This window comes from Gigantopelta aegis, chromosome 5, assembly GCF_016097555.1.
Source record: "Gigantopelta aegis isolate Gae_Host chromosome 5, Gae_host_genome, whole genome shotgun sequence".
NCBI lineage: Eukaryota > Metazoa > Mollusca > Gastropoda > Neomphalida > Peltospiridae > Gigantopelta > Gigantopelta aegis.
The window spans coordinates 5,793,903-5,816,431 of record NC_054703.1 but is presented as its reverse complement, the minus strand read 5'-3'; the positions used below and the strand labels follow the sequence as shown (position 1 = coordinate 5,816,431).

General features: G+C 38.1%; 2 protein-coding genes across 2 annotated transcripts in view; both read left to right on the top strand.

Annotated features, from left to right (window-relative positions):
* Positions 1-365: 365 nt before the first annotated feature.
* LOC121373219 (sulfide:quinone oxidoreductase, mitochondrial-like) overlaps positions 366-22,529 on the top strand; it is a 32,729-nt gene continuing 10,565 nt past the window's right edge. The window contains exons 1-5 of the mRNA XM_041499706.1: positions 366-800; positions 5,079-5,249; positions 6,185-6,238; positions 13,584-13,781; positions 17,133-17,236. Of these exons, the coding sequence (XP_041355640.1) occupies positions 597-800; positions 5,079-5,249; positions 6,185-6,238; positions 13,584-13,781; positions 17,133-17,236 (731 nt within the window). The 5' untranslated portion in view covers positions 366-596. The remainder of the gene's footprint in view (positions 801-5,078; positions 5,250-6,184; positions 6,239-13,583; positions 13,782-17,132; positions 17,237-22,529) is intronic.
* On the top strand, positions 20,890-22,296 carry LOC121373220 (E3 SUMO-protein ligase ZBED1-like). The gene is made up of 2 exons (XM_041499708.1): positions 20,890-21,209; positions 21,765-22,296. The coding sequence occupies exons 1-2, from the start codon at positions 20,957-20,959 to the stop codon at positions 22,190-22,192; spliced, it is 681 nt and encodes a 226-aa protein (XP_041355642.1). The 5' UTR covers positions 20,890-20,956; the 3' UTR covers positions 22,193-22,296.

Here is a 22,529-nt window from a genome sequence, read left to right as displayed (position 1 = left end):
CATTTTTTTTTTTTTTACTTTTATTATTATCACCTGCATTCACCGCACTTTCATTTCATTTCATTGCTTTTATACAAGTAAGGTACAAGCACGCTGTCCAGAGCACAAATTACAGTTATCTAGGCAGTCTGTCCAGGACAGTGGGTGAATGGTTAGTGAAAGAGATCCGTTGATCCGTTAAAGCTTACTCTGGTGGGAGCCGGGGTGTGAACACAGAACCTACCAGCCTTACGTCCGATAGTTTAAGGACTGCCACCCATATACAGAAGCAGGTAGGTCTTGGGGTTCCCCGCCGCTACCTGGTTTCTTGGTTACCGCTGTGAATGACGACAACAATGCTTTGACGTAAATAACTCCTACTATTCAGTGGTTCAACCGCACAGGCGAGCGCTGGATTGTGAAAACCTTCTTCTTATTGGCTGTTTTCATCACAAGCTGGAATCGATATCCAATCACCGTTAATGTAACTTGGAAACTCTTATCAAACAGGACTCTCCATTTGCGAGGGTGACCGCGTCTGTTAAACTGTGTTTATTAGTTCCGAAATTCGTGGAATTTTTTTTTTTTACATACCTGTTTTTGTGACAGTTTATGACATGGCGACTTCAAAAGTATTGCTGTCTGTTTTGAAAGGAAAATGTGCTGATCTCGGACTGAAATGTTTTTCCACGTCATCAGTGCAACACAAGAAATCCTACAAGTTGGTGGTCGTCGGGGGCGGTGCTGGAGGGTGTAGCACGGCGGCAAAATTCGCTTCAAAGCTCGGCAAGGGGCAGGTCGCAGTTATTGAACCCAGTGACGTGAGTACAGGGTACAGGCGCGGTTGCGGGGATTTTAGCAGGGGTTTGTGTGTGTGTGTGGGGGGGGGGGGGGGGGGTTCTAGCCTGTACACAGCGATCGGAGTTAATAGGGGGTCGAATCATGCTCCCCCGAATAATATATTGAAACAAAAAGTAAATTTGCTCGAGTACGGTGGGTGTCGATCACCGAAACCAACCCCACACAACCCTGGTGTCGAAAGTAGACTTGTTACTTGTTTCTATTAATATTATTTTATTTATTTTACTGAGAGAGAGAGAGAGAGAGAGAGAGAGAGAGAGAGAGAGAGAGAGAGAGAGAGAGAGAGAGAGAGAGAGAGAGAGAGAGAGAGAGAGACACACACACACAGAGAGACGGAGAGAGATATGTTATATAGAGAACCCAGTTCCATGAGTACAGGCGCGTGTGCAGGATTTTTTTGAGGGGTGGGGGTGGGTAGGTCTGTCCTCTCACTCTTTCTGTCTTATCTCTAACACACACACGCGCGCTCGCGCACACACACACGCACGCACGCACACACGCGCATTAGACACGTGTGCATGGGTTGATTGTCGGGGTCGTTTTTTCTTTAAATACATTTTTCTGGGGAGCATGTTTGGACCTCTCCCCTGCTAAAATGTATGCACACGCGCCTGCACCCCTCTCCCCTCATACACACACACGCACATACACACATGCACACACACACATACAGACACACGCACATACACAGACACACACATACATACACACACGCACGCACACGCACATAGACACGCACATACACACGCACATACACACACATACGCACGCACACACATACACACTCACACGCACATACGCACACACAGTCTCTCCTTCCCTCTTTTCTCTTGTATTCTCTGACTCTTTCTCACGCCTTCGCACACCTCGTGCATACACGAATGAACGCGCACACACGTGCTAAATTGTCTCTGGACATACATTTATCGGATTTAAATTTCCCAAATAATCTTTCCCATGTTAATATATAGGCTGACCTGAACGTAGCGACCCAGGTCTTATTATCGCCATTTAATTCATCCAGTCGTTTCGAAAATTCTTCATGGTTCTTGATTATAAATAGCAATTATTTTATATACTTTAACAAATATGTTGATTATGGCAGTGCTCGCGAGTAGCCATTGTCGGATCTCCGTGGGTGAGCGTGTCCAGAAGTCGTTCTCCGTGGCAGTTTTTGTCTGCCTGGGTAATTACGGACAAAACGAACTTTTCTTGTCTCTTTTCCCTACAGATTTTATTGATTCGGGTAGTATACATCAGGTAATTGAGTACAGTGCGCCAGTTCACATGAATTAGCAACAACACAGTTCAAGGTAAATTATTGACATACGCGATGTAAGCATTGTTTACCGTGCGTGTGACATTCGACGTTAATATATGGAAGGAAGGAAATGTTTTATTTAACGACCCACTCAGCACATTTTATTTACGGTTATATGACGTCAGACATATGGTTAAGGACCACACATATATTGAGAGAGGAAACCCGCTGTCGCCACTTCATGAGCTACTCTTTTCGATAAGCAGCAAGGGATCTTTTATATGCACCATCCCACAGACAGGATAGCACACGTTAATATTAGATGATGTATAAAAAGAATATTACACGAGTGACCGTTAGATATTAGTTATATTAATAACGAGTTGTTTGAAAACGTATATAACGTGTGAAAGCATGTTGGATACGTTGGGTTTTTTTACCGGCCTCGGTGACGCAGTGGTTACGTCATCAGATTACAGGCTGGTAGGTACGGGGTTCGCAGCCCGGTACCGGCTCCATCCCAGAGCGAGTCCTTAAGGGCTCAATGGGTAGGTGTAAGACCACCGCACCCTCTTCTCTCTCACTAACCACTAAAAAACTAACAACTAACCCACTGTCCTGGACAGACAGCCCAGATGGCTGAGGTGTACCCAGGACAACGTGCTTGAACCTTAACTGGATATAAGCACGACAATAAGTTGAAATGAAATGGGTGTTTTTAAACAACGAGTTGTAATATAAGTGGTATCTAACGGACTGGAGTACAACATTTCATTTCCTGAATCCTCCATATTCTAAAAAAAACCCTACAAAAAACAAAAAGCAAAAAAAACTCCAACAATCCCTAAACCCACCACCACCACCAACAACAACAGCAACAGCAACAGAATGGATTAATCTGAGTTTGAAGCTACTGTTAGCTGTTTAATAATAGTGACGGGTATTGCCAACATTTTCTATTGTGATATAATGCGATACAGGAAACTGAATTTCGATACATACCACGATGTATTGCGATCAACCTGACTTATAAAACAACATAAATGACTTGAAAGTATAATAAACTATTTAACTAAATATATTTCAGTTTGCATCAGTAGAAACTTAATGGAGTTACAGTATTTTTCTCTTTTAAAAAATCCAAAGAAAAAATGCATATTATTAGGCCTATCTTTAGGTACGTTCGAACAAAAACGACCATTCACGATACCCAAGTGATAATTTTCTTTCCTTTGGGACTACATAATTGGTAAGTTTTGTGGTTTTAGATGGGAAAGTCTACTTAATCAAAGGTTTTACAGAATTACTTACAGTAATAAAGCAGGACGGTTGATTATGTTCATTACGATTTGAGGGGTGTCCGCGCGGTTATCACACAATACCCTATGATCTTAATAAAAGAGGCACGTATTTTTAGTGTGTCTAGGGACCGTTTAAATATACACCTGCCAATCAGGAACCACAGGTACAGGCCACGAAAAGAAAATACCAATTAACCAAGAAAACACTCCGATTATTATTTCAGTACGTGGGTTAATTTATGTACAAAACATAATACAGATATTTCAACACTTTGACAATGGTGGTTTATTTTGTACTGAAAAATTATGTATACTTGTTGCTGGCTTACTGGGATGAATATTCTTACAGAAAATTGCGATGCATCTGCAAAAATCAGGTATGTTTTGTTTCTTCAGTTCGAAGACTAATTCCTGACATGGCACGTTAGGCATTTCGTAACCACCAGTTCGCCAGAGGGCGTATTCACTGGGATGGTACATAATAGCTGCGCCCGTTATATATACAAGTCGTCACATTTAACCGTTTTATTAATTAACTATACGATTATACTTGTTGATATTAAGCAATAATGTGCATTATGTATCGTTGACTATGCATACCAGGCCAAATGCCTTAATTGTCCCTTCCTTTAACGACACCAATGAAGCACATCGATTAATTAATCCTCGGGTATTGGATGTCAAACATTTGGCAATTCTGACTTATAGTCAGAGGAAACCCGCTATATGTTTTCTAAAGAAAGAATGAATGTTTAACGACACCCCAGCACAAAAATACACATGGGCTATTGGGTGTCACAAATTATAAGTATTTGAAAATGTTAATATGTTTTCTAATGCAGAAAGGCATCATTTACAAACGAACGTCAAGGTGTGTACATGGCTAAGAGTAAATGCATTTATTATTAACTTATAAAAATATTAACGGTTGTACATATAGATCAAAGTGAAATTCGGCCTCAAGTTTCTGCGGCATGGGAGCTAACTCTTATCACACAAAAACATATTTTGCGGGGAATTACTACACGTGTTCACGGGCTTAAAATACAAATGCATTATTATAAAGTGGATAAATTAATATGATTTCTAAACCATGTCGCCAGGTAATATTCATTCGCTTATTTTTATATTATTATTTATTTTCATATTTTAATATTTATAAAATACATTTATCGGTATGTCTTCTTTTTCTGTTTTTACGACACGGTTATAGAATATCCGACGTTCCCCACTTATCCCGATTTCTTGTTTATTTAACTGTTGTTTGTTTGTTTGTGTCTGTGTGCACGTGTGCACGTGTGTGTGTGTGTGTGGAATATTTTTTTATTACACACGTGTTAGATATTTCTCATGTCATAACAATCACTCAATATCTAACTACTGTAATATTGGCCAGCGTGACGTAGATCACTTACTGACCAGTTCGTAAAAAAATAACGTGTAGTAGGTATCGACATCTGCTTACTTCTGCGTTTCGGCTTGTTTGTAGTTGTGAACCCGTGAACAGTGCTGGTATCTGACTCGCTTTCGCTCGTGAGATACCAAAACTGTTAACTCATTTTATAAAAATGGTATGACAGGCAAGCTCCTTTAGTATTCTATATTTATGAACGTTGAATTTTAAGATAGTATCAGTGGAATCGATTTTTATAGTTTTGAAAATATTATTATTACAGACACACTACTACCAACCACTATGGACTTTGGTAGGCGGAGGGTTAAAGTCGTTCAGTCAATCGAACCGACCAATGGGAAGCGTCTTACCAAGAGACTGTGAGTGGATCAAAGACAGGGCGGTGTCGTTTGACCCGGAGAACTGTACCGTGACCACGTCAAACGGACAACAGGTGTGGAAAATAGGTCAACCACAGATGTATGCGTGTACAATAGTATATGACACGATTTATTTATTTGGATTTGGGTGTGTGTTGTTTGTTTGTTTGTTTGTTTATTTTGGGATAGCTCGAGTCACCTTCTTATTGTTATAGTTTTGGGGTTGTGTATTAATTTAATTTATTTATTTTATATTTTTAAATTATTTTATTGGGGGGGGGGGGGGGCGTGTTTTGTTTTGTTTTATTTTATTTTATTTTATTTATTTTACTTTGATTTGATTTACTTCTATTTTTATATAACCATAAAAAATATGTAAATTTTTACAAATTATTATTAGTATTATTGTGAATGTTACACAATTTTAGTAATTTAAATTAAAAAAAAATTAAATGAATGAATGTTTAACACACCACAGTACAAAAATACACATTGCTAATGGCTATCATTTAAAAAAAGAAGAAGTTAAATCTCCTTTTTTATACTTGATGGGATATGGACAAGAGAGAGGGAGAGACAGAGAGAGGGAGGGGGGACGGGGGAGAGAGAGAGACGGAGGGAGAGAGACAGACACAGAGATGGAGAGAGAGAGATGGAGGGAGAGAAAAATAGCTCAGAGAGAGAAAGTGGCAGACAGAATATGAAACACTGCTTTTTAAAATATATACACAGTGACAAATTAAATATATAAAGTATTATTAGGTTATTAATTTTAATGGTAAATGAAAATTTGCAAATTAATAAATGACAAAGTTTTGTTTGTATTTTATTTAGTTAGTTATTTAGTTATTTATGTACAGTAAAGTAATGAACTGCAAAGGTCTATGCTAGTTAGTGCGTTATAGCAGTAGTAATGTATAGGGAGATAATGTATTTATTTATTTAGTTAGTTAGTTATTTACGAAGATGTATATGTGTGGTGCTTGATTTCTTTTTTCTCCTTTTACAGGTGAACTATGAGTACCTTGTAATAGCAGTGGGATTACAGTTGAACTATCACCATGTAAGTAACATGTAATACATAGACAATAATGTAGGAGTTACGAGGGAATTATGGATTATCTGTCCAGAGTGATATTAACGTTTTTAGTCATGAGCTTTAGCAAGGGACAGATAATCCATAATTCCGAGTATCGAGTGGGTTATTGTATTTATTGTGTTTATTACCCATAGTGTAAATAGTTTAGAAACTTAAACTTTAAACTTCTTACATGACAACTATATAATATACAAGATGAGAAAGTCTGAGGAAACTGATGACGTCATGAATGAAAAGCAATGACGTCAAAAGCTATCTTTAGGTACACAAATCAAATGTAAGCAAGAGAGGTCACATTCGTATTGAACTGATGTTTTTAGTGGGAAGTGAATCAACTACAATTTTTTTTTAGTTTAGAGCATGTTTAATTGTTAACAAGAACAAATTGCTTAAACAATTTCAACAAAAACTGAATACTGGTGGAGCTAAATGTTTTGTAAAATCTCATCAACGAGAGACGACAGTCGAGGAAACCGATGACATCACCAAACTAACGTCATGACGTCATAGAAAATAGGGAAACATAGAAAATATATTCACCCGCATCTCACTGCCCATATGGGTAATAAACATCATTATTACACATATGGTTAAAAATAAACTATTACCATGTAAGTAACATGTAACACGCATCATTATTACACATATGGTTAAAAATAAACTATTACCATGTAAGTAACATGTAACACGCATCATTATTACACATATGGATGAAATAAACTATCCCCATATAAGTAACATGTAACACACATCATTATTGCACATATGGATGAAATAAACTATTACCATGTAAGTAACATGTAACACACATCATTATTGCACATATGGATGAAATAAACTATCCCCATGTAAGTAACATGTAACACGCATCATTATTACACATATGGATGAAATAAACTATCCCCATGTAAGTAACATGTAACACACATCATTATTGCACATATGGATGAAATAAACTATCCCCATATAAGTAACATGTAACACGCATCATTATTACACATATGGATGAAATAAACTATCCCCATGTAAGTAACATGTAACACGCATCATTATTACACATATGGATGAAATAAACTATCCCCATATAAGTAACATGTAACACGCATCATTATTACACATATGGATGAAATAAACTATCCCCATGTAAGTAACATGTAACACACATCATTATTACACATATGGATGAAATAAACTATTACCATGTAAGTAACATGTAACACGCATCATTATTACACATATGGATGAAATAAACTATCCCCATGTAAGTAACATGTAACACGCATCATTATTACACATATGGATGAAATAAACTATCCCCATATAAGTAACATGTAACACGCATCATTATTACACATATGGATGAAATAAACTATCCCCATATAAGTAACATGTAACACACATTATTACACATATGGATGAAATAAACTATTACCATGTAAGTAACATGTAACACGCATCATTATTACACATATGGATGAAATAAACTATTACCATGTAAGTAACATGTAACACACATCATTATTACACATATGGATGAAATAAACTATCCCCATATAAGTAACATGTAACACACATCATTATTGCACATATGGATGAAATAAACTATTACCATGTAAGTAACATGTAACACACATCATTATTACACATATGGATGAAATAAACTATTACCATGTAAGTAACATGTAATACACATCATTATTACACATATGGATGAAATAAACTATCCCAATATAAGTAACATGTAACACACATCATTTATTGTTAAAAATAAACTACACATATGGATGAAATAAACTATCCCCATATAGGTAATTCTGCCCTGCATGCAAGTAACATGTAACATGCATATCATCATTAGCTTACAAGCATATTGTTAAAGCTTCCCGCAAGCATGTTTTAATTTTTGCAAGCTTGCTATGCATATCTTGAACCAAAAGCAAAATGCATGCTTGCTGCAGGTATATCACAAGTGTAGTTACAAGGTTGTTACAAGCTTGCTAATACAAACAATGCAAGCTATTTGCAAGCTAACATCTTTTGCAAGCTCGCGTAAGGTAGTCAGTATTTTCTGCAAGCTTGCCGAATGCATGCATTTTCACTGTTGCTTCCCAAAAGCATGCGCAAGCTTGCTGCATGCATATCTTCAACTGTGCAAGCTTCCCGCAAGCATGTTTTAATTTTTGCAAGCTTGCTGCATGCATATCTTCAACTGTGCAAGCTTCCCGCAAGCATGTTTTCATTTTTGCAAGCTTGCTGCATGCATATCTTGAACTGTGCAAGCTTCCCGCAAGCATGTTTTCATTTTTGCAAGCTTGCTGCATGCATATCTTGAACTGTGCATGCATGTCTACACTTGTGGAAGCTTGTGCAAGGTTCCACACAAGAAAGGTTCAGTTTGTGTAGTTGATTTTGAACAGAAAAAGCTTCTCACATGATTTATGTTCAATGGGAACAGTGGCTAAACAATCAAACATGCATGTAACAGATTTAGATAGTATTTATGATAATAATTAAAACAAAATTAATATTAATACATACATATGATAATGTAATATGGTTAAAACAGAATCATCTTGTAATTATTGGATTTTCAATTGGCTCCAAAAATAACAACGTATGCATGGCCGTGAGAGGATATGACTTGGTTCATGTTTGGTTGAAATTAGCTTGGTGGAATTTGAGAAGATGTTGAAAATGTCTGAGCCAATCAAGAGGCCAGGGTGGCCATCTTGGAAATAACAATACTTGGTCAGTGCCATGAGAGGATAATTTGGAATAGATTTGGTTGAAATCTGCTTGTACGTGGACCATGAAAAGTCAAAAAAAACTCAATCGATCATAGGCCAGATCAGCCATCTTGGATTTTGAAACTGCCCCAAAACTAACAACTCCTGGTTAAGTGCCATGAGAGTATCACTTGGACCGAATGTGATTGAAACCTGGCTGGTGGAAGTTATGAACTCAAAGGTCTAAGTTAATCAGAGGCCAGGGTGGCCATCTTGGATTTTGAATCAGCCCCTCCCCCCCCCCCCCCCCCCCCCAAAAAAAAAAAAAGAAAAAAAAGAAATAACAACACTTGCTTTGATTGAAACCTGCCTGGTGGACCTTGAAAAGAAGCAAAACAAATGTCTCTGTCAATTAGAGGCCAGGGTGGCCATCTTGGATTTTAAATCTGCCAGAAAAATAACAAACTTAGTCAGGGCCATGAGAGGATCATTAGGAATACATATGGTTGAAATTTGCATGGTGGAACTTGAGAAAAAGTAAAAAATATTATCAGTTATTCAGAGGTCAAGGCGGCTGTCTTGGAATTTTTACAGCCTGAAAAATAACAACACTTGGTCAGGTCTATAAGAGGATCATTTGGACCAAGTTTGGTTGAATCCTGCTTGGTGGAACAGGAGAAAAGAGAAAACAAGAAACAAACAAATGACTTTACACCACTGTGTGGATCTCCAGATAGTGGAGGAATATAACCTATAACAAGAAGAAGAAGAAGAATATAGGATCAGGAGCTTTTTAGCATATCAGCATATTAGTTTAGTCAAGACTACCCCACATACATGGAACACGTCTATCATACATGCTCGGTACAGTAAATTGTTATTGACATAATAACAATACCGAACGGTATATATGGTATACCGCTCAGCTCTAGGCCCATTATCTATTTGTAATATATAAACATTCATGGGCGGATCCAGGAAATATTTTTAGGGGGTGACCAAAAAAGAAGGGCACATTGACTCGTCAAAAGGGCACCGTACTACAAGTTTTGATATTTACAATTAATATGAATTCCTACAGTTCTACGTCATAATATACTAGCAATAATGAAGTAAATTGGCGTCACTTGCGTTAGAACCTCAATGGGGCCCCATTGAGACTCAATAACACAGACACATATCTGCAAGCTTGCGCATGTACTCGGAAATCTTGATTTCATTTATCTACAATATAATTATTGTTTACTTAAAAAATAAATAATTCTACAAACAAAAAGGGCACTTGGACATTTTGAGGGCACTTGAACAATTTTTTGGGGGGACGCGTCCCCCTGGTCCCCCCCCTTGGATCCCATGACATTGTAATGTGCTGGTTCTCTGCATAAACAGTATATATGGTATACCGCTCAGCTCTAGGCCCATTATCTATTTGTAATATATAAACATTGTAATGTGCTGGCTCTCTGCATAAACAGTATATATGGTATACCGCTCAGCTCTAGGCCCATTATCTATTTGTAATATATAAACATTGTAATGTGCTGGCTCTCTGCATAAACAGTATATATGGTATACCGCTCAGCTCTAGGCCCATTATCTATTTGTAATATATAAACATTGTAATGTGCTGGCTCTCTGCATAAACAGTATATATGGTATACCGCTCAGCTCTAGGCCCATTATCTATTTGTAATATATAAACATTGTAATGTGCTGGCTCTCTGCATAAACAGTATATATGGTATACCGCTCAGCTCTAGGCCCATTATCTATTTGTAATATATAAACATTGTAATGTGCTGGCTCTCTGCATAAACAGTATATATGGTATACCGCTCAGCTCTAGGCCCATTATCTATTTGTAATATATAAACATTGTAATGTGCTGGCTCTCTGCATAAATAGTATATATGGTATACCGCTCAGCTCTAGGCCCATTATCTATTTGTAATATATAAAAATTGTAATGTGCTGGCTCTCTGCATAAACAGTATATATGGTATACCGCTCAGCTCTAGGCCCATTATCTATTTGTAATATATAAACATTGTAATGTGCTGGCTCTCTGCATAAATAGTATATATGGTATACCGCTCAGCTCTAGGCCCATTATCTATTTGTAATATATAAAAATTGTAATGTGCTGGCTCTCTGCATAAACAGTATATATGGTATACCGCTCAGCTCTAGGCCCATTATCTATTTGTAATATATAAAAATTGTAATGTGCTGGCTCTCTGCATAAACAGTATATATGGTATACCGCTCAGCTCTAGGCCCATTATCTATTTGTAATATATAAACATTGTAATGTGCTGGCTCTCTGCATAACCAGTATATATGGTATACCGCTCAGCTCTAGGCCCATTATCTATTTGTAATATATAAACATTGTAATGTGCTGGCTCTCTGCATAAACAGTATATATGGTATACCGCTCAGCTCTAGGCCCATTATCTATTTGTAATATATAAACATTGTAATGTGCTGGCTCTCTGCATAAACAGTATATATGGTATACCGCTCAGCTCTAGGCCCATTATCTATTTGTAATATATAAACATTGTAATGTGCTGGCTCTCTGCATAAACAGTATATATGGTATACCGCTCAGCTCTAGGCCCATTATCTATTTGTAATATATAAACATTGTAATGTGCTGGCTCTCTGCATAAACAGTATATATGGTATACCGCTCAGCTCTAGGCCCATTATCTATTTGTAATATATAAAAATTGTAATGTGCTGGCTCTCTGCATAAACAGTATATATGGTATACCGCTCAGCTCTAGGCCCATTATCTATTTGTAATATATAAACATTGTAATGTGCTGGCTCTCTGCATAAACAGTATATATGGTATACCGCTCAGCTCTAGGCCCATTATCTATTTGTAATATATAAACATTGTAATGTGCTGGCTCTCTGCATAAACAGTATATATGGTATACCGCTCAGCTCTAGGCCCATTATCTATTTGTAATATATAAACATTGTAATGTGCTGGCTCTCTGCATAAACAGTATATATGGTATACCACACAGCTCTAGGCCCATTATCTATTTGTAATATATAAACATTGTAATGTGCTGGCTCTCTGCATAAACAGTATATATGGTATACCACACAGCTCTAGGCCCATTATCTATTTGTAATATATAAACATTGTAATGTGCTGGCTCTCTGCATAAACAGTATATATGGTATACCGCTCAGCTCTAGGCCCATTATCTATTTGTAATATATAAACATTGTAATGTGGTGGTTCTCTGCATAAACAGTATATATGGTATACCGCTCAGCTCTAGGCCCATTATCTATTTGTAATATATAAACATTGTAATGTGCTGGCTCTCTGCATAAACAGTATATATGGTATACCACTCAGCTCTAGGCCCATTATCTATTTGTAATATATAAACATTGTAATGTGCTGGCTCTCTGCATAAACAGTATATATGGTATACCGCTCAGCTCTAGGCCCATTATCTATTTGTAATATATAAACATTGTAATGTGCTGGCTCTCTGCATAAACAGTATATATGGTATACCGCTCAGCTCTAGGCCCATTATCTATTTGTAATATATAAACATTGTAATGTGCTGGCTCTCTGCATAAACAGCGTCCTGGGTCAGGACATAGCCCAGTGGTAAAGCACTTGCTCGATGCGCGGTCGGTCTGGGGTCAATCCCCGTTGATGGATCCATTGGGCTATTTTTCATTCCAACCAGTGCACCACGACTGGTATATCCAAGGCTGTGGTATGTACTACCCTATCTGTGGGATGGTGCTAATTGAAAAGAGTAGCCCTTGAAGTGGCGACAGCAGGTTCCCTCTCTCAGTATCTGTGTGGTCCTTGACCATATATCTGACACCATATAACCGTAAATAAAATGTGTTCAGTACGTTGTTAAATAAGACATTTCTTTCTTTCTTTCCCAAAGAATCCTTGGTAAAATAAACAGAAAAACAGGCCATGAATGTATCCATTATGGCCCACATAGTGATCTTAGTGCTAAAATCACTTTAAGTGTGTAAAGTACATGTGCATATTGTTATGTTAGTGCTATGATTACTTCGTGGAACTGGCCCTTTGTTTGGGCCCATGCTTATAAAACATTTAGAGTCCAGATTCAATCTCTCTCTAATCACAGAGCTAGCTCTTGCACTCGCTATATTGGCCTATTGCGCATTTCAAAAACATTTATTAAAGAATCATCTTCTACTGGATGTTAGATATTTGATACTATTGACTCGTCTTCAGAGCAAACCCGCTTTTTCACAATAATGAATTATTTATCCTTCGTCCATCTCTCAGCTTAAAATTCTTCTTTGTATGGAGTTGGCCCCTCTGTCTACATCTTCTACTGATGATAAAAAATGGTCTGTCCCATGGCACTAGATAATAAAATATTTCCTTCCTTCCTTCCTTTTCTGAATCTGTCTCTCTCTGTCTCTGTCCGTATCTCTGTCCCATTCTTCGACTGTCAAAATAGTCATACGTTGCATTGTTAGACACCACTGCTTGTGTCGTTACTTTAAACAAATATTCTTGTTTTGTTTTTGTTTTACTCTCTCAGATCAAAGGTTTACCTGAAGCGTTTGAAGTTGACAGTTCCCTCTGTTCAAACTACAGCAGACAAACGGTTATCAAGACTTTCCCAGCACTACAGGCATTCAAGGGAGGTAATGCAATCTTCACCTTTCCCAACACACCTATCAAGTGTGCAGGAGCTCCGCAGAAAATCATGTACTTGGCTGAACATTACTTCAGAAAGGTAGGCTTTTACAGGTCATTGGTTTAAGGAAGCATATCGGGTAGTGCCCTGGAACAGGCCATTCTTAAAGGGACAGACCCTAGTTTTTAAACACTACAGCATATTTCTCACTATTAGAGCCGTTTATGACCACTGAAATGAAACATTACTTATATTTTATTGTTTAGATATCCATTTCCGTACCACTGAAGTGTTTCTGGTCATCCTAGTGTTTCTAATACCACAAAATGGATTTTTCATATTTTTAGAAACACATGGGCGTCTGAGAAGTAACGGTCATGGTGTCGCGTTTTAGTCTATTTTCAAGGGTACATGTATTTCAATGTCACAGACTCTTGTTTTACTCTGTTGTATCTAAATTTGTTACACGTTTGTAAATTAACCAAACTTAGTGTCCATTTTTACAGGTTGAAACTAGATTCTAGGTGAAAAATATGCCTTAGTGTTTAAAAACTAGGATCTGTCCCTTTAAAAGACTGGCCTCGGTGGCGTCGTGGCAGGCCATCGGTCTACAGGCTGGTAGGTACTGGGTTCGGATCCCAGTCGAGGCATGGGATTTTTAATCCAGATACCGACTCCAAACCCTGAGTGAGTGCTCCGCAAGGCTCAATGGGTAGGTGTAAACCTCTTGCACCGATCAGTGATCCATAACTGGTTCAACAAAGGCCATGGTTTGTGCTATCCTGCCTGTGGGAAGCGCAAATAAAAGATCCCTTGCTGCCAATGTCTGACGAACCGTAAATAAAAGTGAGTTAAATAAAACACTTCTTTCCCATGTAGTGGCAGGCCATCAGGCTGGTAGGTACTGGGTTCGGATCCCTCTCAGATAAAATGAGCGAGTGCTGCTCAATGGGTAGGTGTAAACCACTTGCACCGACCAGTGATCCATAACTGGTTCAACAAAGGCCATGGTTTGTGCTATCCTGCCTGTGGGAAGCGCAAATAAAAGATCCCTTGCTGCCTGTCGTAAAAGAGTAGCCTATGTGGCGACAGCGGGTTTCCTCCAAAAATATCGGTGGTCCGTAACCATATGTCTGATTTAACCTAAAATGTGTTGTTGCGTCGTTAAATAAAACATTTCTTTCTTTCTGTTCCTTTAAAGATACATGGTTCCATACATTTAACATTCAGTATTTTTTTTACTAATGTCGACTGTTATGTAAAATTATGTTCAGAAAATCATGTACTTTCATGCTGAGTGTTACTTCTAAAAGGTAAATTTGTTTGTTTAATGACACCACTAGAGCACATTTATTAATTAATCATCTTCTGCTGGATTTTAGATATTTGATACCATTGACTCGTCTTCAGAGCAAACCCGGTTTGCACAATAATGAATTATTTATCCTTCGTCCATCTCTCAGCTTAAAATTCTTCTTTGTATGGTGTTGGCCCCTCTTTCTGCATCTTCTACTGATGATAACAAATGGTCTGTCCCATGGCACTAGGTAATATAACTCAGTAGTAGAGAAGGAAGGAAGGAAATGTTTTATTTAATGATGCACTCAACACATTTTATTTATGGTTATATGGCATCAGGAGATCTTCTCATTCCAGCCAGTGCACCATGACTGTAACAAAGGTCGTGGTATGTACTATCCTGTCTGTGAAACGCTGCATATAAAAGATTGCTCGCTGCTATTTAACAAGAGTAGCCATTGCATGATGGCGGAAGGTTTTCTCTCCAATGCTCTCAATGGTCCTGTAATATAAACTAGATAAAGTAGTCAAAATGTGTTCGTGCATATATTCTTAGAAAGGAAACCCACTACATTTTTTTCATTAGTAGCAAGGGATTTTTTATATGCACCATCCCACAGACAGAACAGCACATACCATGGCCTTTGACATACCAGTCGTGGTACACTGGCTGGAGCGAGAAATAACCCAATGGGCCCACCAACAGGGATTGATCCCAAACCAACCATGCATCAAGCAAGTGATTTACCACTGAGTCTCACCCCCCCCCCCCCCCCCCCCCCCCCAACATGGGTTAATGTAATGTATATGTCATTAAATGTGACATTTTAACTCAGGTCTCACTACACAGATGTCATCTGCCATTGAAATCCATGTTAAATTGTCCAACTTCAAATAAAGATTGTCAATAGAACAATTATAGAACATACACCTTTGCGAACATACATTTTTTACTGTGTAAGCATTAATTTTCCATCTCATTTTTTTTGCTATATGACCACATCTGGCTGTAGTACCAGTCCGAACAGGTAGTTCATTAACTTCCGCTGTCTCTTGCACTATACACCTATGTCCCAAAAGGTCAATGCACAGTATTACAAAATAACATGGGCGAAATACAGCCAGAAGGCTTACCATTAAACATACAATGTCATATTGTTTTAACCTTCAGATTACTGGATTAATTTTTGACAAAAACCATGTTTATAAATTTTACTCACATGTATACTTTAATGTTTTATAAACACATAAAATAAAGTTCATATTTGAATCGGTAAGTATTACTTTTGTGGGGTTTTTTAATTTTTATGATATTTTAGATCAGTTAATGTTGATTAACTGTTGGTAAAAAATCGAAAAAGTTGTCTTTACTTATGGGCATTTGTGGCCAGCTGTCCAGTATTTATATCCATTATTCCCAATAACAGTGGTTTTCTGATCAGATTTGAAAAAACAAAATGAACTATGATCCATATCCCAATATTTGGTGATTTTCGTTGTTGGTAAAACGATCTAATTTACAATTAGATTTGATGTTAAAACCAGCTATTAATCCCTGAAAATTACCGCGACCTGTCACCATTGTTGTCAAGTGAAAATACTTGCTGAAAACCAGTGAGCGTTGTGTGCAAAACGGCAGGAAATATGAATTGGGGATTGCACTGTATACAGTGTACAGTATGTTGACTGGTGTGACGTCGGGCGAGATATCTCGCCTGCAGTAGTCAGAAGGTTAATTCTTCCCCAATTCCTAGAAGTGACTATGTGAACCGTAACATGTTTTACAATTACAGGCGAATTTTTTTTTCATATCCTGATTTTTAATGTAATTTCTTTCCAAAAAAATGTGGTCAGAAAGCAGCTCGGCTAGCCAGCAGAAAACACCTCAGAATAGTCCTAGAAGGGTCAGTTTTTCAAAATTTTAGGGGGGAGGGCCCCTCAGACCCCTTCGCCATGGGCTTCGCGCTCGCAGTGTCGGGCTTTGCCAAACACCTCGACCCCCCCACCCATGCAAAATTTCCTGCACACGCCCCTGAATTAGGAACTATAGTGGAACGTGATCAATCAACTCTCACCCAGAAGTGAACTGTGTAGTGAGACCTCAGCAAATATGGATTTTGTGTTTAACATTTTTTAATTATTTTTACCCAGGCTGGTATAAGAGAGAACACTGACGTTATTTACAACACGTCACTGAATGTGATATTTGCCGTGAAGAAATATGCAGATCGTCTGCTGGAAGTCATCAAAAACAGGCGAGATATTGATTGAAGTTGTAAAAGTTTTTTTGTTTAATGAAGGAAGGAAGGAAAGAAGGAAATGTTTTATTTAACGACGCACTCAACACATTTTATTTATGGTTATATGGCGTCAGACATACGGTTAAGGACCACATAGATATTGAGAGAGGAAACCCGATATCTCCACATTTTGATTAGCAGCAAGGGATCTTTTATATGCACCATCCCACAGACAGGATAGTACATACCACAGCCTTTGATACACCAGTTGTGGAGCACTGGCTGGATCAAGAAATAACCAATGTGTCTACTGACGGAAATCGATCCTAGATCAATCACGCATCAGGTGAACGCTGTACCATTGAGCTACATCCTGCCTCTTGTTTAATGACACCACTAGAGAAATGGAAGCACCTCAGGTGAATCAATTAAAGAGGCATATAATTAAATAGTTAAAAATCTTGTTGTGTTTAACGACACCACTAGAGCACATTGATTTATCAATCATTGCCTATTGGATGTGAAAGGGTGTGGACATGTTAAGAATGTTTGCAGTTCGAAGACATTGCCATTGGCGCAACTTACTTGTTTTAATGTCAAATATATAGGTTTAACTGTTACATGGTGGTTTCTGAAGAGAAAGTAGCCAATAGGAGGCATGTTGGAACAATATTTGGAGGGGGGTAGGGGCACAATATCTAGTTTCATTTCATTTCAACTTAATTTTCGTGCTTATATCCAATTAAGGTTCAAGCACACTGTCCTGGGCACACACCTCAGCTATCTGGGCTGTCTGTCCAGGACAGTGGGTTAGTTGTTAGTTGGTTAGTGATTAGTGAGAGAGAAGAGGGTGCAGTGGTCTTACGCCTACTCATTGAGTAATTAAAAACTCACTCTGGGTTGGAGCCGGTATCGGGCTGCGAACCCTGTATCTACCAGTCTGTAGTCCAGTGGCTTAACCACTGTGCCACTGAGGCTGGTACACTATCTAGTGAGTGGATCACAGCCTCTATGGGTGTGTGTGCACAAGCCATATGTTTATCTTTATATAGAGTAAGACCAAAAAAACTGTTTTTATCCTCAAGTGGGGTGGGGGGTGTTACTACCCCCCCCCCACCCCCACCCACCCACCCCCCACTAGTGAAAATGGGCAGAATTTTGAAAATAGCAATTAGTAAAAAAGTTAATAGATTAAAGAAAAAAAAGAAAAAGGTTACAAGCCAAAAATAAAAAAGAATTGACTGCTCGGCCGAATATTTATATAATTTGGAGCATTTTAGAAGGACAGTCCAAAATTAAATAAGAGAAAGAAGAGAGGATCGGACTATTTAATAATATTACAAAAAAGAAGTGATTTCGACATAAAATTTTGAACGCAGATCTCAACGTTTAAAGTCCGATCGATATGTCCACGCGAGTGGCCTCGTTAAGGCCGTTTGTGTGCACAGCTTAAAGGGACGAGATGGGTTGCATCCCGTCAAGAAAACCCCTAGATTGACAGTCGATAGACGTTGAAGGTGTAGTGCTGTGCTGAAATACAGATCTTGAGAAGCCGGATCCGTCTGAACGAGTAGAGTATCAGACTAGGGTATAGTCCAGTCGTCATGGGTTGGTATAGTGGTGCGGACGGGCCCGACTCCGGAGGATACCAATGCGACAATTTACAACTAGTTTGACACCGTAACACCTGTGGTATAGCGTGTGCTAAAAATAAAAATTAAAAAATGACCAAGAAGAACATTATGCTAATAAATGTCGTTGTTTATATAATCATTTAGGTCTATTAACTTTGATCCAAGAAAAACACGTGCAACAAGTATTTAGTAACTGACCATCAAAGAAACACCGACGTGTTTGATGTTTAATTGTTTTTGATGATGCGTTTGATGTTTATGATCTGAAATTCAGCCATCTTTAATTTTTTGCCGACATTAAGTCTTTGCCGATCGGTTCTTACATCAGTTGCATTTGTTACTGAGATGTGTTCGTGACAGGTTGTGCCGGTCAGGACAGATAACAAATAATGGAATTTGAATTAATTTCAAACAAAAAGGCAAAAAGTGGCGTTTGGGAAAATTTTCAACTGAAGAAACGAAAAGACACGGGCGAAATTCAGGAGGGGTTGGCAGTTTGTAAAAGATGTAAAATGGACGTTCGCTTTAGTGGTGGAACTACTAATCTTAGCACACACTTGAATCGTCATCACAAAATTAATACAAAAAGTGGTACAGCTTCGACAAACTTCATCTACACAGAAGAAAGTATCAATGGCTGCAATGCTCCCACAAACCATACCGAGCATTTTCTTACAGACAACGAAATATAAAACTACCGGCGAAAGACATAAAACTGTCACTAAAGCTATCGGAAGATTTATATTTAAAGATCTCCGACCGTTCAGCATCGTGTCAACGAAGGTTTCAAAGATATGGTTGAACAACTTGATCCGAGGTACCAGTTACCATCACGCACTTATTTCGCCGAAACTGTCATACCTAAAATGTACCAGGAATGTCGCGCTGACGTTATTTCCAGTCTCAAGGATGTCCCAGTAGCACTCACGACTGATGGATGGACAAGTAGAGCAACCCAGTCTTATGTTACTATAACAACTTCTCACATCACTGAAGACTGGAACCTGAAGTCATTCGTACTTCAAACAAGAGAACTGCCAGAGAGCCATACAGGTGTAAACATTGCCCAAGTTTTAACTGACACAATTTCTGAATGGGGCCTTAACAAGAACCCTCCTTTGGTCACTGATAATGCGGCAAATATGGAAGTTGCAGCGAGAGAGGCAGGTTGTATTCCTCATATTGGATGCTACGCTCATACACTCAACTTGGCAGCGCAGAGGGGCCTTAAGGTGAATTCTGTGTCACGAATTCTTGCTCGTGTACGGCGCGTCGTATCCTTTTTTCACTGGAGTACGACTGCTGCAGCTTTGCTTAAAGAGAAAACCAAGGACTTAAAAATGTTAAGTTACTTCAAGATGTACCTACACGTTGGAATTCTGCATGTGATATGCTGGAGAGGTTTCTTGATCTGCAGCCCGCAATCAATGCCGCACTAGTGGTTAAAGAAATCCGTAGCAATGTGAATGACATATCAACATTATCTGAGGCAGATATCACGATAGCAGAGGACATTGTGTCGTGCCTTCTTCCACTGACAGCAATTACTACTGTATTGTGCACAAAGAAGATGCCTACTGTATCAATCATTCTTCCACTCCAGAGGAAATTGTTGACAAGTGTCTTGGTGTCTACAGAGTTGGATTCTGATGTTATTAAACAGACGAAGAAGGCCATAGCTTCTGATTTAGAAAGCAGGTAAGACTGTTTTAACTTTTAATGAATATAATCTTGGAGTGTATTGCACAATCATAATATTTAAATGTAAGGCTCCTGTCCAAATGATTGCTCATTGACTACTGACAAGTATATCAAAAGCTGTGGTATGTGTGTGTTGTCCTGTCTGTTGGAAAATGAAAATAAAATGTCCTTTCCTGTAAATGAAATACATACTGTATACTGTTACATTTTACAAAGGGTATGTTACTGAATTTAAATGTAGCTCCAAATATTGAATACTCAATATTACTCAATATATTCATTACATTATCTGTATATTACGTACCAAAGCGGGTGGGGTGGGGGTCTGGGTGTTACACCAATACATATTGAATAGTGAATACAACCACTGAATGTCACTGATGTTGGTTTGACAAATAATATGCACGCCCTTACTTCCAGGTATAGCAATAAGCAGGAGTTTCTGCAAGAGTGTACTGCACTGGATCCCCGCTTTAAAGTGTCATGTGTGAATGCAGAGCAGCAACATGAGGTGTACCACAGACTTGCAGTTGAAGCAGCTAATATGAAACCACGACTTGTGTCTGTGAAGGTGGAACCAACCACATCAACCACAACAGTTGCTGATGACCTACCTGCATTGCCAGTCATGCTACCAGATATGGAATCAGCTGGTAACTTTTGTCTTTCATTCAATTACCTTTTTCCAAAAATGTTTGTTTGTAAGTATAAGTGTGACAAAAAGTTATGACATGTGTAGACACTTGAAAAACTGTCAGGTTGGAATAAATAATGGATACTTTAATACTTTTAATTTTTTTAATGTTACCCTGTACCCACAAAATAATTACTGGTTTTAAATTATTTTTTAACAAATAAAAACAAGGCAAATGAACATATTATGTTTTATTAAAACAATTCAAAATTCAAATTACCGCTAAAGTAACTTTTTTATGTCTACTATCATTCAGTCACAATATGAGACTGTGGGCCAATTGTAAAGTTATGTATTGTATAAAGTATGAGAAATATATTCACTGTTTACTGTTATTTATTTCTTGGAAATTTAATCTTCTTGATATTTAATTGTATTCATATTAAAAAATATATCAGAAGAAATTGGCTCCTTATTTACTCCTGTTGAGTCAGTGTTTACTTTTTAAAATGTTCTAGCAACAAATCATTTACACTATAGCAATATACAGGGCTGTTCTAATACCATATTTCAGATGCACAGTCTGATGTCAAACCAGTTGATGATGTCACTACAACCTCGACAAAGATCACAAGTGACCTCACTACTCAGTCTAGTTGTGCCAGTGGTGGTTTAGCCTCCATTTTAGGTGATGTTGTTTTCATAAAGGAGGAGATGTTACCCAAGAAATCCAACTTGGAACAGGCAATATTCGAAATTGATGTCTTCAAAGGTCACGCGCTTATACCGATGTCAGAAGACCCATTGGTATGGTGGAAAGAACACCACTGGCAGTTTCCTCTTCTCTCACAGTTAGCCAGGAAACGGTTGTGTATTCCAGCCACATCAGTACCATCAGAACATGTGTTCAGTACAGCTGGGGACATTGTCACAGCACAGAGGGCTGCATTCAATCCTGAAGTTGTGGACATGCTCATATTCTTGAAGAAAAATATGGCCTAAAACATTTAACCTGACACCTGAAACTAATAAAGATCATTAAAAAATGCATGCCTCCTTATTTTATTAAAAAAACAACCCATAAATATTAAATATAAATAATATCAACTATATCGCAATACATATCGCAATACGGTTTCTTATATTGCAATATATCGCAATACGGTTACGACCGTATCGTTGCACCCCTACACCCCACCCCCCAGTTCCTACGCACCTGAATTGACACTAGTTAATCAGTATGTCTAACAAAGTTCTTGTCTGAAAAACATTTAACATTCATGTTCCAAAACGAGCAAGACATAGCCCTTGGTAACATGCTCGCCTAATGCATGGTCAT

Bases quoted from the DNA above. Each gene is read 5' to 3' on its own strand.
- LOC121373220 (XM_041499708.1), top strand. From the start codon at position 20,957: ATGCACGCCCTTACTTCCAGGTATAGCAATAAGCAGGAGTTTCTGCAA. The intron at 21,210-21,764 runs GTAACTTTTGTC...ACCATATTTCAG, and splicing joins ACCAGATATGGAATCAGCTG to ATGCACAGTCTGATGTCAAA.